The sequence below is a fragment of the Lichenostomus cassidix genome, chromosome 4 (genome assembly GCF_008360975.1).
Source record: "Lichenostomus cassidix isolate B80296 chromosome 4, HeHo_3.0, whole genome shotgun sequence".
NCBI lineage: Eukaryota > Metazoa > Chordata > Aves > Passeriformes > Meliphagidae > Lichenostomus > Lichenostomus cassidix.
In genome coordinates this window covers 8,365,692-8,388,773 of record NC_139484.1, presented here as the reverse complement: position 1 = coordinate 8,388,773, position 23,082 = coordinate 8,365,692, and the positions used below count along the sequence as shown (strand labels likewise).

The 23,082-nt window shown below is 39.9% G+C and overlaps 1 protein-coding gene across 6 annotated transcripts in view; it reads left to right on the top strand.

Annotated features, from left to right (window-relative positions):
- Nucleotides 1–2,154: 2,154 nt before the first annotated feature.
- The window catches only part of SEC24D (SEC24 homolog D, COPII component), a 45,142-nt gene continuing 24,214 nt past the window's right edge, over nucleotides 2,155–23,082 (top strand). The window contains exons 1-8 of one of the 6 annotated variants that reach the window (XM_085057781.1): nucleotides 2,155–2,177; nucleotides 7,369–7,551; nucleotides 8,448–8,574; nucleotides 9,989–10,137; nucleotides 11,493–11,765; nucleotides 12,538–12,659; nucleotides 15,344–15,455; nucleotides 16,741–16,868. In XM_085057781.1, coding sequence (XP_084913907.1) covers nucleotides 7,413–7,551; nucleotides 8,448–8,574; nucleotides 9,989–10,137; nucleotides 11,493–11,765; nucleotides 12,538–12,659; nucleotides 15,344–15,455; nucleotides 16,741–16,868 — 1,050 coding nt within the window. In that variant the 5' untranslated portion in view covers nucleotides 2,155–2,177; nucleotides 7,369–7,412. Of the gene's footprint in view, nucleotides 2,178–3,972; nucleotides 4,071–4,103; nucleotides 4,327–6,621; nucleotides 6,862–7,368; nucleotides 7,552–8,447; nucleotides 8,575–9,988; nucleotides 10,138–11,492; nucleotides 11,766–12,537; nucleotides 12,660–15,343; nucleotides 15,456–16,740; nucleotides 16,869–23,082 lie in introns of those variants that run through there. The other 5 variants (XM_085057779.1, XM_085057783.1, XM_085057778.1 and 2 more) reach the window with 5 other exon arrangements.

Sequence of the window (23,082 nt, the reverse complement as noted above, 5' to 3'; positions counted from 1 at the left end):
TGGCATGATCCATGTGCTCAGCAAGCCCTAATGGCCTCCCAGGAGCCTCTCCAACTCTCCAGGCCCCATTTTGGTTCTGGGTGCTCTGATTAACAACCTGAGTCACCTTAGTGAAAAAAAAACCAAAACCAACAAAGGACAGTAAGGAATGAATTTTTCCTTTATTGTGGCCCCATGCCTCAGCTGAAATGGGTAATGGTGGATAGTCCCTGTAGGACGTATCTCCTAACACAGGGTACTTAAAAGATAAACAGCAATGAATGCATGCCCAGGATTTTAACATTACTGTATTGTTCTCCCTGAATAACAACACCTACACCAGTCTGATATTCTGAGAACCCTTTGCTATGTTCATTCCGTATAGGGCAGTGTTTAAAGGGTGTACTCCAATAATATTTTCCATTTGCCATTGAGACTTTAATCAAAATATCAGTATTCACTTCTGCTGTTCCTCTTTTAGGTTTCTATTTGGCTTAGCTTCTTGTATTAGAAATTTATCTGAGTCACAACACTGATGTGTTTCTTCTTACAGTAGTGTTCTGATTCCTGAAATATTATGTATTTTCTTTTTCTTCATGTAGCATTTTCTAATCTGACACACATTTTTTAAGAACATAATTCCTTCAAAGTTTGACTGCTTCTTTAAATACCAAAGTCTTTACTTTCATTTTAATTAAATAAAAACTTTTAAAATATAATTTCCATTTTTCTTGTAAAGTGCTTCAAACTGAGTTGTAAGCTGTTTTTCATAGATCTTCACTATATAGTAGGCAAAATATTGAAGAAGATTTTAGTGATTATATGTAAGCAAGACAAGAGAACAAAGTAATCTTTTTTATGTAAATAGCTCTTAGGACCCTTCTGATTTGCAAAAGCAAACCTGTAGCTTTGTCTGAATGATATAGAAATGAAATGAAAAGAAGAAAAACAGTTTACACACACACAAAAAAAAGCTTCTTTTAAAATGTATAATACTTGGAGTTTTATCAACTATTCATTGTGATGAAATAGTCTTTTCTTTAAAGAACATACCCAGTATTGCCCACATCTTCACCTAGAGAAAGGTTTGTTCTGATTCTTACTGGCAGCTTGTAGCAAGGCCGTATTTTAAGGACATCCTGTAAATGAAAAGGTTAGGATAGGATTTAGGTTTCCTGGAATCACACTTTGTCATAATATTATGTGCTATGAGATGCAGACAGCAGATCTGCACAGTTTGTTCAGCAGGGGCTTTTATAGGCCTCCAGTAGTAATTTCTGGGAACACTCCAATCTCAAAATAATTTAAAAATAAATTTCATAATGGTCTCTGAAAGATTTGAACTAGACTTCTATAATGCCTGTGTTGGTTCTGTATCCAATAATCTCCCAAGCTGATGGCTGACTATGTATTTTCTTAGTTTCAGAACTAACAGAAAAAATTCTAGTGAGAACTTCAAAAGTGAGATTATAGAGACAGGGGCTTTATTAGATTTTTTTTTTATATTGGTGAAAAATCATATAGATTTAGATAAATTCTATTTACTCCAGTTAATTTACCAGTTTTAAGTCCAAATTAGGTCTGAAATGTATAAAGTGACATTTGTTTTCAGCAGGTACATTTGTTTGCATAGGTACCACTAGAGGATGAATTTTCCAACCTAATTGATTTTGTAAAGAAAGGTAATTTAACCTACCAGGTCATCATTACTGACGATGACAGAGAACAAACCAGTCTGATTCTCAGATTTTATGGTATGGTTTAATTAAAATTATTAATAAAATTGCTTACAATAGTTTAGCAATCCTGCAATCTCATTTTTGTGAAATTACTTTCCAGACCAATAACACACTTATATCTTTAATGATGTTTTCATGTTTCTGAAATTGAGAATTTTAAATTACTGTCAATGTTTTAGGTGAAAACTGTAGAAAAATTCTCCTTATAGCTTCAAACCATCCAGACTGTGACATGCCGCATGCCTTTTGTCTCAGTGTTCCAGGCTAAAGGACAACAGAAGCATCCTTGAAAAAAAAAGAAAAGAGGCATCTTGATCCATTTCCAGAGTGGGCCTGAATAAAGAAAAGAACTGCCAATGCCCTAGCTTCTCCTTGCTATCTTTTCCTGATCTCATGTTTCGGTTTCACTGGAGCTGATTTTGGGGAGAAGAAATCTGATAGTTAGTATTCAGTGGCCAAGTAAGTGCATGGTTCCTCAGTGCTGAGCTATCCACAGCTGCTTACTGTTAATAGCTCAGAGTAAGACACAGCAGGACTGGTGGGACAGTGGCTGCCTGTCTCCCCAGTAAAATAGGGAATGTCCAAACTTAACCCCGTTATTTTCCTCAGCAGCATGGTATTTCAGAGGAGTTTTGTATAACTTTAATGTGTCCATATAACCAGGAAAAGAGAGGGGTGAGGGCTGAAACTACAGCACAGCAATGATGAAAGGCATTGGTTTGCATCCTGCTTATGAAAGAGTCACTGATACTCTGCAGCCAAAACCACATCCAGTTTAACCGATGCTTGTCACCTCAGGGACTAAATTTTCCATTCTGATTAGACAGCTGGGAGAGATTTGAAAGGTTGTAGACTTTCTCTGAACGTATCCAACAGTATTGGCTTTGATAACACATAGAAAACCAGCTTTATTATTCAATGGTGAATTCAGCGCTAAATAGCAAGAATAAGACAGGTCAAGCCTTGTTCTTGCCTACTTTGTGTTGCTTGTTGAAGCTTCTAGTGAGTCTTTCACGTAAAGGATGCCACTGTGTATCTTCATCTTGACATCTGTTACAAAGGCAATGGGATTTTTTTCCAGAATTATTTTGTGTAGTAATAGTGCTTTGGGCAATCTGGTTTGAGGTCTCAGCCATTACTGAGGTATAGCTCTAGGTAAAACTGTTTAGTACTTTCAAAAGGCTTATTAAGGTTGTAGAACAAGGATAAGAAAGCCTCTGGAAACTGAATTCCAGATACACTTGAGTATGCAGCTGTCGTGGTGTGATTCTTGGGGCTGTCCTGTGCAGGGCCAGGAGTTGGATTTTGATTATCCTTGTGGGTCCCTTCCAATTCAGGATATTCTATGATTCTGTGATTCTTTGAGTGATTGCTTTTTTTGCCTTGTTTTGAATCCTCTGCCACTTTCCTTTCTTTTTACTTTAAAAACACAATTAATGTTTATTTGTGATTGGGAGGAAAAGTGACTTTACAAATACTCGTGTAACATTTCCTCATGTTGCTCCCAGTCTCTCTCATGTTACTCCCATGTTTCTACTTTGTTAATTAGCAAAACATTGCCTATCCTGTAACCAAGGCAGCATTTTCAAATGCACTTGAACAGTAACTAAAACCAGCGTATACAAACAGGTAAAGTACCTGCATCATATTTCACTGTAGATATTCGGGTGGCATAATTTTACATACAGATGTGCCAGATGTATATGTGTAAAACACAGATGTAAATACATACATATATGTATGCATATATATGTGTATGTGTATATATGTATGTGTGATATACACATATATATGTATATGTGTGTATTGTATGCGTCTTCGACCAGGCAGCCGGCGACAGGATGAGAGAACACATTCCTAAGCTGTTCCAGGGGAGGTTTCGTTTGGACAACAGAGAGAATTTCTCATTCGAAAGAATGGATGATTACACATTGGAAGCGGCTGCCCAAGGAGGTGGTGCAGTCACCGTCCCTGGAGATGCTGTTTAAGGGAAGGCCGGACGGAGCACTGAGGAACATGGTTTAGTTGACGTGGTGGTGTTCGGTCATAGGTTGGACTCAGTGATCTCAAAGGTCTTTTCCAGCGCAGTTGATTCCGTGATTCTGTTTTTCAAGCACATAAGAGAAAAAAACCCCAAAGTATCGGGTGTGTAGGACCCCTGTGTGTTCGGCCCGGCGCAGAAGGCAATGCAGCCCCAGCGTGACAGCCCCGGGCTGCCCTTCGCCCCCGCCAGGCAGGGCACGGCCCGGCTGCGGGCGCGGCCTCGCCGCCCGCACTGCGCAGGCGCCGCCCGAGCCGGGCCGCCTCAGACGTGGCACTCGGGCGCCTGAGGCAGCGGGCGCGCGGCCGCAGGTAACGGTCCCGGCGGGCGCCCCCGGCTGAGGCGGCTGACAGCGTGGGGACAGCGCGGGCGGCGGCGGCGCGGGCACGGGCACGGCGCTCCGGGCCGCCCTCGGCAGCGGGGAGCTGCGGGGCTGCGCCCACCCGCGCCCAGCCGCGAGCACCCGGCGGCGGAGCGGCCCCGGGCGGGCACAGGTACTGCCGCGGGCGGGCGGTGGCTCCGAGCGCGGGGCAGGACCTGTTGCGGGCTTGCGGCTGCTTAAAGCTCGTAGGTGTTGGGGATAGAAAAGTTCTGTGCGTAAAAAACGTAGAAGAGCTCTGCAGGCTTGGCACTGAATGGCGAAAAAAAATAAGATTTTTGCTTTCATAGCCTAGTTGGCAATGTGTTACGGGAAAAAAACCCTAAAATATGTGTGTGGCTGTATTCCGTTAAGTGCGTGTGTGCAGCAATATTCCATTCTGCGTGTGTGAGTCGGTGTAGATAGAGGTGCACAGCCCCGAGATTGTTTGCCTCATTGAGATTGCAGCGTGCCATGGGAAGGCACAGCACCTCTGCCTCGATGTGTTGGGGAGCAGTGTCTCCGAAGAAATACAAAGTTAATACTTCTCCTTCAGGGAGCCAAGGACGCGAGCCTGTGTTTGTTTCTGTTGTCCTGCTTCTGCTTGCACGTAGTTGAGTTTTACATCTTCACAGAGACTCCAGAGCGTTGCGTAGGTACAGCAGTCCTCTGAAAAAGATGATAACCTATTCTGTAAGAGAGGTCAATTGAATTCTGCAGCTGTTCCTCGCTGCTGCAGAACCTTGTTCCCCAGGTTATGGGGTATAACACATAACACATAACCTTGTTCCCCAGGTTATGGGGTATAAGGTAAACTACTGTTTGAGACAGGGAGAAAAGTTTTCATGACCTTCTGCATGAACTCTTTCCTTGGTGTGGTGAACTCTTTCCATCCACACCCTCCCCCACAGTATCATTTCTGAAATGCTCATAATTCTGCAGGCGACCTTAAAACACTCATTTGTGATAATTGGTGTATATACTTATCTTGAGATTAAATATTCTTGGTGTTAAATAGGATCTGGAACTGTGTCCGAAAAGATTGTATTATTTTGTCTATGGTTAGAGCTCCCATCTCACATCAGCACAACCTCTGTGTGTTTATACTGTCTGTGGGAAGTTTGACGTGGCAAGATTTTTTTGTGTGTGTGCATGTGAGTAAGCTGTGGAGGAAGTAATTTCCTCTGAATGCTCTTGCAGCTTAAGGTGTTGGTTGTTGCAGCTGACTCTTGGTGAAAATCTCTTGCTTTATCTAGATATAAAACATATATATATATCTGTGCCGGTGTGTGGGTAATTTAATGCTAATTTAGCGTCTTTTGGAACAACTAAAGCTCTCACTGCCATGTCTTTTCTGTTGGAGGTGGGGGAGGGAAGAAGGTACAGCTGGGAGCACCAAGCCTCTGATTAAACATTTTTCTTTCTTCTCCCTGTGTTTACCTTATTAACTAATAAACAGGAGAAAACTCCATAGGGTTAAATCCCGGAAGCAGTTGAACACTGCAACTGTGAGATCTTTACCTGCATTGAGGAGTGTGGTTTAGTGAGTTGCACAGGCAGTGTGTGGGGAGGGCCAGGCCCTGTACACAGCTCAGAGTGGTTTCTTGTCTTCTTGATGTGGAAGATCAGTAAAACTGTTGCGGTTTTTTTTTCCTTCAGAAATATCTGTTTAATTTGAGAAAACTAGAAATGGGCTTTCTGATAAGGATAACTTTACTCACATGTGCCAGTGCAGCATAAATTTACCTGTATGTTCTTGGAGCTTTAATTTTGAGGTGCATTTGTGCTTGCTTCTGCAGCACAATTCCTGATTTATTTTCGTCCAGTTTGCGTATTTAAAGATTACTTCATGATTTGAACTGAAGAATGTGAAGTATAGGTGGTTGGGAAAGCTATTTTGAAGCAGCATTTAACACCTGAAATGCTGATTTATGTTGTCTATGTTTTTTGGGGATGCCTGGCCTATGTGCTTGGGACTCTACAGGACTAGTAAAAGTTTGTTCAGAGTTTGGATCCTCAGCATTTTTAATTACATTTCTTATAACAGTTTAATTTGGTCCTCAAGAAAGTGAAATTCTGGTTTTGTTAAATTTAATATGATATCAGAATAGAAGTTCTGACATGGAAAAGAGAAAGCTAGTTATCAAGGCTGAGGACTGCACAACTTTAATAACTTTTCAGATCCCTTGGTGGCAAGGGCACAATATCTGAAAACTGATCTTGTGAAATACAATCATATGGTTTAGCAATGCAGAATTCTCCAGATTTCCAGCTTCTAAAGATGATGGCGATTATGAAGCCACTCTTTCCTGAAGGTTTTCTAAAATGTTACTCTATCCGGTTTAACAAAATCTGACTACAAGAAAGTAATTATGTATCTTGTGAATGCTCTCATTAGAAAACTCTTTCTGAATTACTTTTTATCCGATTCTGGGTATTGCTTGTTTCATTTTCCTTAACAACAACAGGATCACGATGTGAAAGCTTAGGGGAAAAGATGCCTGATAACAGCAAGAGCAACAGACAGTGCTGTCGAGGCCATACTGCCTCAACTCTCCATTGTGGAATATCTTGTGCTCAGCTGCATCACACTGTGGAGTTCTGAAGTAAAAAAGCCTGGGCCAGTAATGTAGGAGACAACCAGAATTAGGAGCTCTCTCTATCCTGTACTTTATTCTCTGTTTCACCAGCATCAAAATCAAGGAATCTTCCATCACTTACTTGGAATGGGGCTGATGTAGAAGGTTTGTAAAAAGTTTGATGGAAAACTGGTGTCATGTTCCACATCTCTAAAATAAGGTGTGCTAGCACAGGAGAAGGATTTGCTAGGGAAGTTTTCTACCTTGGTCACTCTGCCTTTCCTGATTTTTCAGTGTGTTCTGTGTTCATTGGGATGATATTTGGGCAGCAGGACTCACAGTGTATTTTACAGGTATAGTTGAAGTCAAGGTTTTTCAGTAAAGGAATACTATGGGAATTTCCTTTGAGAGTTTTTTCCGTCTGCACATCCATTGGCTACAGTTCTTCTCTCCATGGGCCTGGGAGAGGTGAATCCCATTTAAATTCATGCAGCATGTGGTAGTGCTGAAGAAACTAAGCAATCAAGCAAAACCAATATTTGCCCCTGACTTCAGGTCATTTTTTGCTTTCAGATATGTCTTCTGTATTTTTGGGGGGGAATACAGTTTCACAACCTTTTAAAATGCACAGAGAGTGATGGATAGTAGCAGGTGTCATTTTCCTTTTTGCAGGTTCCTGAAGAGGACACAATACTTGGAATGAGAAAATTGCCATCATGAGTCAACAGGGTTATGTTGCAGCTCCTCCATATTCTCAATCCCAGCCAGGAATAGGAGGTTTTGGACCACCTAATTCTTCAATTCATTATGGCCATTATGGGGACCCTAACTCCTCATACTCATCACCTCAACCAGGTATTATTTTGGCTTAAAATTTGTTTTCAGAGTCTTACTTTTGTCTGATGGTGGTTTGCATCTCTTTTTCTAACTTGTGTAAGTTTTACACTGATACTGCAACAGGAAACAAAAAAAAGTTTTACCCAGTTTTTCTAAAGCTTCTCATTAAAGACAGCAGGAGTTGTGTTACTTTAATCGAGTGCTGAATATAGTCAGAATTCTGATAGAAATACTTCTGGTAATTGGCTTATTAGAACACTTGGGGAAAATACTGTTTTTCATACCAAATAATTTTTTTATGTTAGAGTAATTTAAAGGGAAAATAATTCAAGAAATTCAAGCCTTTGAAAGGCTGTTCATTCAACCCTGCTGTTTACATAAATTACAGTTTCTTCACAGTCACTGTACTAGATTTGAATTAAGAACCATTTTCAGCACAGGAAAGCAGGTTCTACACATGCAAGCTCTTTTTCTTTTTATATTTAAAAGGTGTTTTAAGCTTTCATTCTTACCTTGGTCTCTGAAATCAAAAGGACCTCTTGTTTCTGCCTCGAAATACAATTGGGTCACAGGGAATTACCACTATCAATTACTACTGGCAATTGCAGTGTCTGTTTGTTCGTTGCTTCTTTCTTACTGTCCCTCTTGGGTTCTTTCCTGCAAAGTTACGAACTGCTATTTGTTTCCTTCTTACTATCTGTTAGTTTCATATATACTTTTATAACTGACCGGAAATCTGTGCCTTCTAACAGAATCACTGAGATTGGAAGGGACCTGTGTTCCAACCCCTCTGCTTAAGCAAGGTGACCCAAACCTGTTATTCTTAACACTAGAGCAGAGCCACACACCTGTATTTTTTGCCCATCTTGTTCTTTCTTACAGGGTTTTACTTAGAAGTGCTTAATCTTTTGCAGGTGTGTCAAAATCAACTGTTCCTTTTGGATCTCCAGCTCCTGTTGGGCCTCCACCACCTGGTGCACAGCAATTCAACCAGACCAATTTCCAAAACGGGTCCAGTACACCAGGACAGCAGCCACACAGGTGACTGGAAAGGATTAATACCTGACATCTACCTCTGCCTCCCTGTGAAGGATACAGGAATGGGAAAGGGACAAAACAGGGACAGGTGAAAGCTGTAAAAGGAAATCTTTGACAAAAAGTTGTGTGGGGGGGATAGCCAAGCTTTGTTACACAGTACTTGTGTTGCAGGTAAAATGGGTCAATATGCAGCTCTTTTATTTAATTCTGTTGAATATTAATTATTTTGCACATCTCCCAGAAGTAGCAAAATTAGTTTGTGTACCCATAGCTACGTCAGTTTTAGTGAACGTGACCCCATTTAACAACATTCTTCTCGTGGCAGGTTCAAGTCTTGATTTGCTTCTGTGCTTTTTAGTTGTTGTGTAGATATTTGGGTTCCGATAAAGACCTGTGTATGTTCTATTACACATCAAGACAGGGGAGCCTGTTTGTTGTCACTGTGTGAAGGAGGACCCAACAAGAAAAGGTGACCAGTTGTTCAAGATGATGTACTCAAACATAGGGAGAAGTGGTGATTGTCCTGAAGGATGAATAAACAAAGTGAACAGAGTCAGGTTGACATGACCCAGCAAAATACTGATTTTCTTCCTTAGCTTTCAGTCGTTGCCCTGACAGCTGCACATGTCCCGTGCTTCACCTCATCTTGGTTTTTTTTTTCCAGAATAGCTCAGAGCTGCTATTCTAAGCCAGGAAATTTTCAGATAACAATTTCAAGTAAAGTGAATTTTGCTTCCCTTGAAATAGCTGGGCCCCTCCTCAGTTTTACAAGGGGTTACAGGAAAATCCATGTTGATTGTCTCTGGGACATAGCTAGTCTGGTAGAAAATACCTTTGTAAGCCACATGTGTTTCACTGCTTTCTTTTCTTTAGTCATTTTTCTTGCATTCATGTTTTCCATATCTGATAATCATGAGATTTTTCCCTACCCACATCATCTTTTTTCCTCTGCTACAGAGAACTCCTCAACAGTGTCTCATTTCCTTTTCTTCTCTTCACAGATTTTTCTCCTAATCTTCTTCACCCATCCCTGGCAGGGAATCTTCCTTTGTAAGCTTGGAAAGGGAATGGAATACTGTGATATGTTCAGAAGCTTGTGTTTTTTAATCTTCAGGCTTACAGTTACTACTGCTCTCACTTTGCCATGGCATACTCACTCTGCTTTGTTTCTAACAAGTGTGCAAACAAACATGGACTGCCTGTTTTTATTAAAAAAGTGTGCAATCTCTCTGTCCTTCATGTGCTCCGTATATTTTAATACAAGTGTACATTTTCTGAGCAGAATGCGAGCAAACTCTCTTAGGGTTTTGTCCTAACTAATTGTTTCAGGACCACCCTTGATGAGGCATGAGATCTTCTAGAATTGTGATTGATTGATGTAATTTTTTTACATAAATGCACTGATTATTCCCTTTAGGTTTCAAAGCCCTCCACCTCCAAGTAACACAGGACCTTCCTATCCTCCCTACAGTCATCAGTCACAAGCAGCCTTCCCAAGTACTGCATCTGCTTCATCTACAGCACAACTTGCTGACCAGCTCAACAGCATGCAGATAAATAGCTGTGGTAATTGGGTTTATCTGATGGACTTTTTCTCAGTTAAAGCATTAACATCAATAATTCAAAACTTACTGAACTTCTGTATAAACAGAAAATAAGCCAATTGACTGCTATAATTGGCTTAAGTTCTTTGAATTCTTTTATCTAATTCAGTTCTTCAAATCAATATTGTTGGGTTAATTCTGAATTGATGTTTGACAAGCCTTCCATAAAATTCAGGTATCCCATCAGTCATTTCTCAAATTACTCAGTGAATCTGTCAGTAACAGCCAAGGCATTGGCAATAATATGCAGACAGTGTTAATTTTTTCTCAGCTTTTTACAGTTTCTCTTCAGTTATGAAACTATCTTATCTTTTTATGTCTAAACATTTTTTGGGTTTAATTGAAATTAAACTGCATTTATTTTGATCTTACACCATCTCAAACCTAGGCCATGAAGATGTGATCATGTGATGCTTGCATGTAAATTACTTCCAACCACGAATGCTGATATGTATTTAAATTATGCAAAATATATTAACAATTTTAAAACAATTATGTAAAATATAATGTTCTTATGTGCTGGGAGGCTTGTGTTTCCATGTAAAGTCTTTTTTTCAGTTAACATATGTGACAGAAGATGTATTTCAGTGCTTGTATATGAACACATTGCTTCATTTGCTTCAAACCTAATTTTGGTTATTTTTCTAGCTCTCTTTAAAATTATTTTGCCATAGGTCTTTGGGGAAAAATTTGACCAAACAATGTAGGTTTTATGAAGTAATAAGTGTTTACAGATTGTAAGTCTCAAAAAACTGTATTTCCAGGGTCCTCTTAATTCTAATTGGAATCTGGATCTTACAAACAACAAACAATTCCTTGCTAGTGTGTACAAAATGATTCCCACATGTTTCATCTTTTAACATCAAATAGATTTATTTTCCATCAAACCTGTAATGGTGAAATACAAATAGCAGACTAACAAAAACATGCCACATAGGAGAAATTCATTGTTGAGCAAAAAGAATGTTCTTTCACATTCTGAAATGAAGTATTATTTTGAAAGCAGAATGATCTATGTGTATTCTAGTCAAGAATTGTCAAACTCTGGCTTTTCTCTTTCCCCATCTACCCCAGCTGCACGGGTTTTTTTTTAAATAGAACCAAAGAAATAAAATTCATTAATTAGCTCAAACTTAAACAATGAGGTTGGATTTGTAATGTGAACAGACATGTAGAGTCCCCATAATGCAGTGCTGTCAGTATGGGACACAATGTTGTCTACATGTTATAGAAATGGGCAGAGCAAAGCTGAAGCACCTTCAACACAGAGTTGATAGGTTATAATTTCTCACACATCTGACATAGTTTCTTGCTCAGGTCCTGGCACTGCTCCGAGCTCCTGCATGTCTCCTTGGCATCCAGCATCTTTCCAGGGCCCACAACTGCTGCCACCAACCCAGCAGCAAATGGGTTTGCCACCTGCACCACAGCTTCCTCCTCCACCAGCAAATAGTGTTAATGGCCTTTGTGCTCAGCCAGCATTGCCTCCTATGGCCAGGCAGGGTGGAGTCCCTGGACCTGTCCCTCCAAATCCTAACTTGCAGCAGCTTCCAGGACAGCCTCCAGGGCCTGGATATCATCCTCAGCAAGGTAGGGAAGGATGTTTGCTACGTAATGGTAAACAAAGCATGCACGGGCAATCACTGGTGGAACTGTGTCCATTCATGGCTGAATGTTCAGCTGACTGGGAAAAATGAAATTTGAATTCCCTTTCTGTAGAAAGGAAAGATTTGCATTGTCAGTTAGTACACTTGAGACAGGCTCTGCTTTTGCTCACAAGTTTGACACTCTGTTGAGACTGTAACAAGAAAAAGGAGATTAATTTGGATCAGAAACAGGATTATGGGGTTAGTAATTGATGAAGGCACAACACACTACAGGAAGGAGTTTTTCTTAAAGGTATAGGCTGATTTTTGTTTTGTAGTACTTTCATAAGCACCTTTCAAAAATGCTTTGCTATAGCAATAATGAATTGTAACTGAATACAGAAAATAATTCTGTAACTGAATACAGAAAAACAGCTAATGATATCAGTTTGCGGGGACTGATGTTAGGGGAGACATTGTCACTAAGGTAATGACCTGGCATTAGTAGCTGTGGTAATCTCTACTAACTGTTCTACTTGACATAAACCTGAAAATTTTGGAGCCAAAGTTGTCATCTCTAGTGTTGTTCTTACTTTTCAAAAGTAAGCTAAAGCTAAACTGAGCCAAAGAAACCATTTATTTTAGTTGCTGAAAACACTGGGGAAAGAGAAGTTGCACTTAGCTGAGTAAGAATCAATTGCATGGCAGAAGTTGACGCTAGACATTGATAATGGAACTTAAATACTTTAAGTGAATTGCCATTTGTAACTCTGCAGCAAGCTATGGTCCTCAGATGGCAGCATCTCAACTGTCATATCCTGGTGCTTTTCCTGGTGGTCCAGCACAGCTCTCAGGCCCACAGCAGAAGAAGCTTGATCCTGACTCTATTCCAAGCCCGGTAAGTAATGTGGCATGAATTTTTTATAAAAGTCACTTTCTGCTGCATTTAAGATAAAGGATTGACAATGCTGACATTGTGTTCATTTTAGCTGGTGAGGTTTCCCATAACATACAATTGCACTTACATGGCTTGGTTCTCGACGTATGTTTTAGTTCTTGCAGTTTCTAATTAATGCAATTTTGTACTCTGTGGTGTCAGTTTTGGATAAATTAGTACATAAAATTATTTTGAGTATTGAAGATACTTTATAACTTCATCTAATGTGGGACATACTTGTCCCAAATACTTCATAGAAAATACTTTACTAGGAATTCTCAACAGGATTCCTAATGTGACAGTGAGCAATACTGAAGAATTACTTGTGTTTGCTGCAGCTTATCACCTTTCCTTTTCACTCTGGAAAGTCTGAAGACTTAAGCTTAGTAAGAGATACCGGAAGTAGGATTTGTGCAGAATACAGGTGCATGAACTCTTGAACTGCAGTCCTGGAAATGCTGAGAAGTCACATGCTCAGAAGCCGCCCCACCTTTTGATTTCAATAGTTTCCAGGGCAACTAGAATTATTTGCCTGAGCCATCCTTCCAATTGCTGCAACCTTGTAAAGATTTCAGTGGCTTGGAATATACTTTGTGCTTAAGCTTCATGCAGGCTGAAGAGGCTCAGCTGTTGAACATGCACTGGTGGGACATTGTCTCTTCTCAGGATGGTGCTAGAGAAAACAAGGTGATGGTTGCATCCATCTTATATAAAGTAGTCTAATTGTTGTGCAAAGAAATAGCTGATGCAGGCAGCATTTAACTTACGTACTGGAAACAGCTGATGGAAATGCAAAGCAATAGTATGCTAAACTCATGGAGAAAATGTTCTGGTGTGCACGCTTAAGAGTGGTTCTGACAATCTTGTGGACAGGTCAGAAGGTCCTCAGAAAGTCAGAATTCTTGAAGCAGGCTGTGCCCTGCAGCTTCAAGCTAGAGCTTTATACTTTAAAATTGTATTCACCACCACACAGCAGGCTAGTCTGGGTGAAGGAAGCTTCCACTTCTTGCTTGGGCAGGTTTGCTGTACAGGAAAAACATTTTTGCAAAAGGCTCACTGTGTCTAGTATGGACCTGCCTTGCTTCCTTAAATTGGGGTATTCTTTTGTCCTTCTAGAAAAGGTTTGTTTTAACCCCTGATGGTTTTGAGGTAAACCCCGCCAGAGCTTTGGAAAAACGCTTGTTGATAATCCCTTGGGGGTTAATGTAACAACTGCAATTGCCTCATTAAAGGCAGTTTTTAACTCAAAAGCCTTGTTTAAAAAAAACACTGAATCAAGTGTCTGTATAAATAACAAATGCTCTTAAGTCAATCATTCCTAGTGTTTCAGTGCAATGCTTTTTACATTAGATAAAATGATCTTGTCTTAATTTTTAAAAAAGGGCAGGGGGAGAAGGAGGTCTGGCATGAAAACATGGGCTGATGTCTTGTTTCAATTATGCGCATAGCATAAACAGCCTTGACTACAACAGTCATGCTAAAATAGGTTAAAAGGTTTGTTTAAGCAGCACAGAGAGGGTCAGAATGACATGTTTAAAAGAAACATGATCTGGGTCAATGTCTGTAAAGGGCAAAAAACGTCTGTAATTCAGAATGAGGAATAAGTATGACCATGTGTATTTCTGATGTTATATTTACATTATATAATTACAGTAGTGTTGCTAGATAAATTTACTTCTTGTCTGTAGCCATTGTTGATTTATATTTCTCTTAAACATGTTAGAGTTTGTTATATGTATGTACCCTGACAACATATAAGAAAACTTGCATCTGGACTTTGTCAACAATTATTTCCAAGAAAAATTATATATTTAGGTTAGTTAGCTGCAGAATATTGTGGCACATTGATCCTTTGCAGAGCTAAGTCTCAAAGTGGTTTGCTTTCTTCAGCCAGTGGACATTTTTAGAGCAAAACCTTTTTCCTTCTAATGCAAGACTTAGTTATAAGTATACAAGCCAAGGAGGCAGGGAAAAGTAATCAAGCAGAAGATCTAACAACCTCTCTGAGGAATGTCTCGTATATTTAAATTGCAGTACACATAACTTTATTGATAAAAAATTACAGGCCCCAGGCTACTTGCAATGTTTTAGGAACTCTTGGAGATTGATCAGTAGATTCTATCCAGCTAATTTAGTTTTTCTCCTCTGCTTTCCAACAGAGGCTTCTGAAGTTCCCTAGCATTATTAGAAGTTCATGTGCTGTGTAAAGATACAATTCCATGAGGTACCAGCAGCAGTGGCAAAGCCAGTTTCAGAAATTCCTTTTCTCATTCCTCTTGCTTCCCACAGCTGTTTGGCAGCACTCTAAACCAGGTTGCTGAAGGAAGAAGTGGAATGATGGTATCATGTCAGTGATTTGATTTCTGGTGTGGAACAAAAAAATGCAGATTTAAATAATTTTGGTCATATCCTGAAAAGTGTCAGACTTAAACTTGAGTGTAGGACCATGCAGAGGTAACAGGGAGGAGTGTATGGGAAAGGAATTTGGAGAGTAAAGCCATGATCATTTCATGACATTATACTGTAAATTGTTATAAAGCAGGCTTCAACCAGAGTCTTATTTAGTGTAGACCTTAGCCTGTTCATGAATGTAGCTGAATGCATGACTTATCTTCCTCATACTGTTCTTGCTTCTTACTCATCAGATTGAAGTAATTGAAAATGATAAGGCTGCCAGGGGAGGGCAGGTCTATGCCACAAACACAAGAGGACAGCTTCCTCCTCTTGTCACCACCAACTGCGTGATCCAGGACCAAGGTAACTGTCCTTGTTATGGCTTTGTGAGTGTTTCTGAGAGAAATCAAATCTAAATAAAAAAAATAAAGACGAAATTCTTAAATTTCTCATCTGAAAATGACAGTACTTGCTCTGAATTGGACATAAAATGGGAAACTTCCTGTAAACAGAGCAAAAAAGGGGAGGAGGGAAGTGGAGGTTGAATTCTTTCATCTTTGCTTAATATGTCCTCACCCTTCCTGGTCTTTAAAAGGATATGAATAGTTGAGATAACTTTCCTTTTTAACATAAAATTTTTGGAGGTATTACATTTCAAGTCGAAAATCCTTTCTGGATTATTCTGAAAATTTAAATGATGGGCACTTGAAAATTACTGGTGTATTAAGGCTAGATCAGCTCCATTACCTTTTAAGATACAAATTTCTGTTCAAGTGATAGGGGCGGCATGCAAGCTGTCTAGTTAACGTACACTGGCCAAAGGAAAAATTTATCTGCCTTTGCTTCTGCTTGGAGCCTACAATCTTGACAGCAGGCTCAATATTTTAATACAGCTTAAACTGGTGGTGTTATTTAGCCCAGCAGTAATTTATCACTGTTTAGATAAACTGTATGAAATGCACAAACACACCAAGATTTTTTGGCATTATATGAGAATGGGATAATGTCATTCTGATGATCCAAAAAATTCCTTTTAAGCAACTGAGCAGAGCTGCAGCTTGTTGGTTAAAAAGGAAACATCAGGAAGCTGCTTCCTGAACTCCTTTCAGGGTGCTTGTCTGCAGTGCACAGCTGTTTCTCGTTGAGGGATGTGAGCTAAGGGTGCTCCTGGAATGGTGTGGTGACTTTAGCACCCTGTATTTTTCAATATAGTTGGGCATGGTGATCTTAAGACAGACACAGTGTTTTCTGAATCAGAGGTAGCTCATTAGAGCAATCTTAACAGTATGTATCAGTCTGCCTAATTCCTTTATGTATGGTGTTGACATGTCCTTTAGGATATCTTCAATATTTTCTTTTAAGAACTTAGATATGAGATGTTTCAAAGTAATCTCTATTTAGATTTCTTGTTACTAGTAATTGTGGGGTTATTCTTGATATGTTTAAATCTCTGCTTTACACTCAGCAAGAAAAGATTTAGCCAGAGGGAGGGGCTATGGGCAGAAGCCTGCGTGGGAGGAAAAGCAAGCATTTATTTAATGTAGCATGTGCACTTGTTGCTTGATGTTGTTCTGATTTTTCTGCTCTGTGTTAGGGGTGAGCAGATTCCTTTTACCAGGCTTTCATTCTGCTCTGTTGGATTTTCCAGGCCACGCCAGCCCTCGCTACATCCGTTGTACGACCTACTGCTTCCCAGTGACTTCAGACATGGCCAAACAGGTCCGTGTGCCCCTGGCAGCTGTCATCCAGCCCTTTGCTGCTGTTCCACCAAATGAGGTAAGGGCTGACTGAGTAGCAGTCCTCTGAGCTTTTGTCTCCTAAATATTGCAGACTTGGTTCTTCTAGGATTGGGTTGTGGGGGAGGGGGTTTTATCTCAGACTATGAAGTGGTATGAGCATAAAGAGGTGGCAGAAGACTGAGGCACACTTGGGTCATGGTGTAACTTCAAAGGATAAAAATTTTCATTTTGAAAAGGTACAGGAGTGATGATTCTCTAATCTGGGCCACTAGCTTCCTGGTGTTCCCCCAACTGCCTCTAGTTCATGCCAGCTTGCTCAGTTACTTGCTCTACTGGCACTCCATAGTTTTAGGCAAAGATATTAAAAGAGAAGGACCACAAACCATTATCAAGTTAATTTTAAGATGTGGAGAGTTAGATTTGAAGAAAGACATTTTTCCACTGAGCTCTATACAAAATAATTTAATTTCACAGCAGACCAAGAAGACAGTTGTGCTTTCTACTCAGGATGAGCTGAGTCATAGAAAGAAGACAAACGTAACCAACCATTTTTAGCACTCATTTGAAGGCAGTAACCTTTTCTCACATAACCATCTCTAATGACCCTTCATATTCAAAATGTATCCCTAGTTCTTCTGCAGATTATTTCTGCAGTATTCTCAGGTCTTAAGACAATTACCCAGGCTTCCTGGCACCCCCAGAGGATTTTATCAGTGGCAGGGATAAAATCCATTTTTCAAGTGCAGCATTTAGCTACATCATATGTGGGATTATCTTTCTTGGTCTTCATCTGCTATGTCCTCCATCGCTTCTAAATTCTTTAGCTACTAAATTTTGCAAGGTCTGCAGAATGCATTTCCTTTTCATGTCCTACGCTGATTTACTCTCAGAGTGCTGTGTCATGGGAAAAAAAGCAGGGATTTCATCACAGTTGTAGTATGTGATTGTGTCTTCAAAAACTCCTCGTAAACTGCCTGCACAGGAGAGCCTAATTAAAATTGCTAAGACATTCAGTGCTTGGTTTTACAGTCTGATTTTTCTTTAACTTTGTTTTATTGCTTATAAATTCTTAGTAGTTTGTTGGGTTTTTTTAACGTGTGTTAGAAAAAGCAGATGTTGCTCTTTATCAGGATGGGTAACTTCCAATCCAACAGACCTCTGTAGCTTGAATTGAGAGTATTATTTTAGCAGGGCAGAATGTAGTTATCTTCTCTGTGATCCACAGGGAAATAGGATGTATTACTGATGGCTCTGCAGATACAAATTCTCACCATTTGTCTGCTAGACAGCAACTTCGGGTTTCATTCCAGTTCTTGAGGAAAATGTGCAGATGTGGCTCTTTGCTCTGCCCTCCCTTGCATGTTCTCCTAGATGAAACTCCTGCTCTTGCTTCTCCACCCCTTCACTTTATTGGTCAGCCTTTGCTCTTTACTGCCCTTGATCCCATTTTCTGTGCCCAGGTGGCGCTTACAAATTCCATTTTCATGTTGGCTCTTCATTTGTGCATCTTTCACTCAGAGTCTGCCTCTAGTCCTTTATATCTTCCACACATGGCTTCCTTGTCTCCTGCATTGCATTTGGACAGGGTGATCAAAGAGTTGCTAAAATCTAAATCTCTTCTGCAGACATAAATTTGCAGTATGTCCAAACATTTGTGCTTGGCCAAGTTCAGGGGGGTTTTCCTAGGCTTGGCAAAAGGATGTGTTCAGTGACCCACCCATTTCTGAAGTGTTAGTGCTCTCAAGCTGTTGTAAAGGTCAGTGGGGCTCATTAATCTGTAAAGAACAGTCTGTTTTTCTCTAGCCTCTCCTTTGGAGCAGCCTGAAAAATGTCTCTCAAAATTGGCAAAAGCCCAGTGTGGAAAATTTTGGTCAGAACAATTACAGCTTGGTAAAATTGTAAGAACTAAGGAGATAGTGTTAGACTAGGAAGAGCTGGGCAGTCTTAGCTGAGGCAGTTTTTCCAAGACTTGCCTGTGCCCTTCGTCTTTACTGCTGCTACCAAAACAAGATCTTGCTCCTAATATCTTCTAAGAAAAATGGTCTTTTATATGGGATTTATAACTAATTTTGTAAAGCCCTTTAATGTGAAAAAAGTAATTTAATTTAAAAGAACTGGGCTTTTTATAAAGGTAAAATACATTCAGGGGTTTATTTGTGATTCTGAACTTCCTAGTGTGGTGTGTTATGCCTGAAACTGGTGACTGCAAGGCACAGAAAGTTCTTTGTTTCAGAATATTGTCATGGTCCACTCATAAGCAGACGATCTCAGAGTGCAAAAAGAAAAGAAAACACAAAATCCAACAAGTCAAGGGAGTTAAATTTCAATCCAAGGGGGAACTTTATTCATTTGGCCTGTAAAGCAGCCTGCGATAGAGAGAGAAAGGGAGAAAATTGGGAAAAGATGGGGAGGAAAGGGAAGGAAAGGGGCTATAGCTACCACCACGGGTCCACAGACGTCCGGCGTCCCTGGCGTCCCGTCCAGTCGGCGTTCCTTGGCCTCTGCAAAGATCGATGTGATCTTTCGGTGGGGAAGATCTTCAGAGTTCAGCCACTCCAGAGCTGTCTTTTATGCTTGTCCATACACCTGGTCCCTCCTTGCCAGCCGCCTTTGCTCCCCCTTAATTCTTGTGGAGATTTGCCAAACTCCACTTGGCAGGGTCAAGGGAGGAGTGTCCGAGGCATAGTCGGCAGGTTTTTCACAATGGGTGTCAGGGCAACGGGTGCAAAGCCTTCGTCACATACCCGCATTGGCAGGCACAAGGCCTTTGTTCTGTATCAACTCAGGCAGGTGCATAGTTTTCGTTCTGTACCACCTTAGGCAGGTACAAAGCATTCGCTCCGTACCAGCTTTGGGTAGGCACAAAGCATTCTCTGCGTGAGTCCTGCACCTGTAGTTTCTGATGAGAAATGTTGAGACAGAACTTGATTCTTGGATCGACCCTTACAAATATCCACCATATTTTAGAGATACTGCCTTTTAACAATCTCTACAGGTGATGCTCATCATGTGCTATTGGGTTACAAAGTGAAAATCTGTCTAATTTCTTTATTTCTTGATAAACAGCATGTTGTCCATAATAGCTGCAGCAAAAAATTTAGTTAAGAAAAATGAGAAATTGCTATGTCTTTTGGCACTGAAAGAATTAGGTATGTGTAAGAATGGGAGAGCCCAGTTGAACAGACCTTACTCTCTCTATTGAACACAGTGACCCTTTGGGTGGAAGACTTGTGAATTTAATGAATTTTTTTAGAAAATAAACTGTCAATTGCATTCATGGAAACAGTAACTCAACTGGAAATTGAGTTCTGGGGATTTGCTTCCTTTGACAAAGAACTCAGGGAGATGGAGATAAAAGATCCTGGAAGCTTTTAACTAGAAGGTTTAAATCCAGTGACTTGAGAGTAGTTTTCTCAGAAACGCACTTTCAGTTGGAGAGTGTTCCAAAGGGGAAAAGGTAATTTGGGATTTCAGAAAATCTGAAAGGCAGATTTAATTTCATTAGTCACTGTAGGTTCTTCTTGGCCAAGTGGGATGTCTATACACAGGGACTGGTGTCCTGTCTCCAGAAGTGAAGAGGGAATATTAGCATGCAAAATGAATTTTTAAATTCTTTTAGCTCAGATCTTAAAGATACAGACTTGAACAAGGACATCTTTTGAAGAGGTGTATGCCAGATACCTCCATTTCCAGTAAAGAATAGGATATAATTTTTTTCTGTAGGAGATAATAAGAACAGAAAGTAAAATCATAATGGTGGTAGGTAAGGATGTTAAATAAAAAGATATTATGCGTGTCTTTGAATAAGTATAATGTGTTTCAAGTGAACCCCAAAACAAACAGGGTTTGCCACTGCAGTGAGAAAGAAAAAGAAGTGAAAAATGTAATGTGGTAAAGAAAGCTTCACAATGAAAATGCTGTAGAAAAGCCATAATTAAAATTTAGATAGTAACTGGTCACACGCAGGAGAAGGTCACAAATGAGGCTTTACTTCAGAAATGTTAAATTATACAGGAGAGTGAATTTAAGACATACGTGGGAACTACTCAGTAGAAGTGATTGTAGGGTTGTGTTTGATATCCCAAGAACAGGTGAGTTAGCAGCATCTGGGATGCAGGCACTGAGCTTCAGAAGAGCAGAGCAAGTGAAAGGGATTCATTCAGAAAAGTCCTCAAGCTGAAAGTTAGAAGGGGAAAATCCATGGAGGGCACACAGTCTCTCAGAGTTTGCTACAAAATCTAGAAAATTCTAAACTAATGAACATTGCATGTGCACTATTTGTCATTGGAAACAAAGGCTGTTAAAACATTCATGCCTTCCTCCTTTGCCGTTGTCTTAAAAGCACTAGAAATGTCACAATCTTATCTTTTCCTAGTCCTTGTTTATTATTTTTCAAAAAAACCCAGTTCATTTTCACTGTCCTGATTTGGGTGATCTATGGAAAGTATTTGTTATAGATTGAGAATACAGTATCATTGTTTGACACAACTTATTTTTAGTCCAGCAGTGCTTTAGCAACAGTCTATAAAAATAAACTAGTTCACAGTTATCATCTTCTAGACCAAGCCCTACATGAATTTGTTTTGGAGATGGATGAATGTTTCCAGAGCCTGAGTAAACCATGTGATCTTGATTTAGCATTAATACTACTTGCTATCAAAGGTTAGTTAAAAGAGTATTTGATGTTGTAAAATCCAATATAAATAATTCAAAATAATTATCTCTAGCTTTAAATATTTAAATATCTAAATTGCTGCCTTCTTTGCTCCTTAGTAGTTTTGTGTCATTGTTCTCTGCCATGTTCTTTCCTATTTATTTGAATTTATTGGTTTTTTAGAAATATTTATTGGTGGGAATCTAGTATTTCACTTCCATTTTCTCCTCAGTTAGTTAACTAGTTAAGAGAATGGAATTGCTTCTCAGAAATGCTGGTGTCCATGAGCTAGAAGCCCTTTTACCTTTTCAAAACAGTGAACTTTGATGAGGCCCAGTGATGCTGGACTGTTTGGAAAGCCATTATTTTTCTAGGGACGATAGTATGGTTTCCTAGATGGAGTTGTATGGTTGGCAGCAGCTTAAAATTGAGTGAAGTGGATAACTGATAATGTGATCTAATATTATCAATGTGTTTTTTGGTTTTAGGGAAGTCCTCATGCTCCTGCAATCTCCTTTGGACTCTGTGGGACTTGGGTTCTGCAGTCCCTGTTCTGTAGCTAGTGAGAAGGGCAAGCTGTGGCTTTAGTTTGAAGCACATGTTTGGATAAACATACACATTTATTAGTAGTTATGTGCTTCCACAGAACTTTGCTTTGAGGAGAGCGAGGAATGCTTAGTCTGCAAGATGAAATTATTCCAACTGATCAACTTGCTGAGGCCTCCTTTGTATTAGGAATGTGTTAATGAGCTGGCTCTGAAGAGCAGATCCTTGAAGTGCTTGCTGATAGCATCTACCCACTGTAAAAAGCCATCATTTGAGTTTTACCGTTCGATTTCTGTCTTCTATTTGGTTACTTATTCACAGGAGGCTGTTACCCCATATAGCATGAGAGCTTGGCTAATTTAAGAGCTTTTAATGAGGAATTCTACTGAAAGATCCTTTCTTCAAAAGGATTACATTATATCAACTAGGTCATGCTTATCTGCATGGTGGCTGATTTGGCAGAAATCAGTAGATCTCTTTGTCATGACTCCCCTGCACAAGAGTGTGGTTAGACAGTAAACTTGTCTATACTACTAGTAAGATAATAATTTTAAGGAAATTACTTGAAGAAAAGGTTCTCAAAGACCTACTGGCGATACTTCTGTTGTGCTGTCTGTATTGATTGATTGTGCTTTCTCGTCTCTGGGTTGTCCAAGATCCAGCAGAGAATGATTTTGTCAGTGTCTTTGGGTTGTTGCATGTTCTAAAACACGGTGAAAGTAGAAGCCCTGTGTACGTGATTTACCTTAATACATGTTGCTGCATATCATGCTAAATACACATTTTCCAGGTATTAAAATAAAACAATTTCCAAAGCATTCTTGGTGGTGCTCTCATTTGGGAGAGAACTGAGACTTTGGGCTAATAGCTCTGAGTCTGCTTGGAGCAGGACAATCTTTGTTGCTCTGTCAATGCTATTTTATTTTAATTTTTCCAGCTAACTAGTTGCAGATTAATGTCTGGGGGGGTTTGCTAAGCTCCTCAGAGGAGCTAGACTCTGCTGGGCATGATGTGGAGATCCCAGAACTCTCAAGCATCTCCACATGCTTCA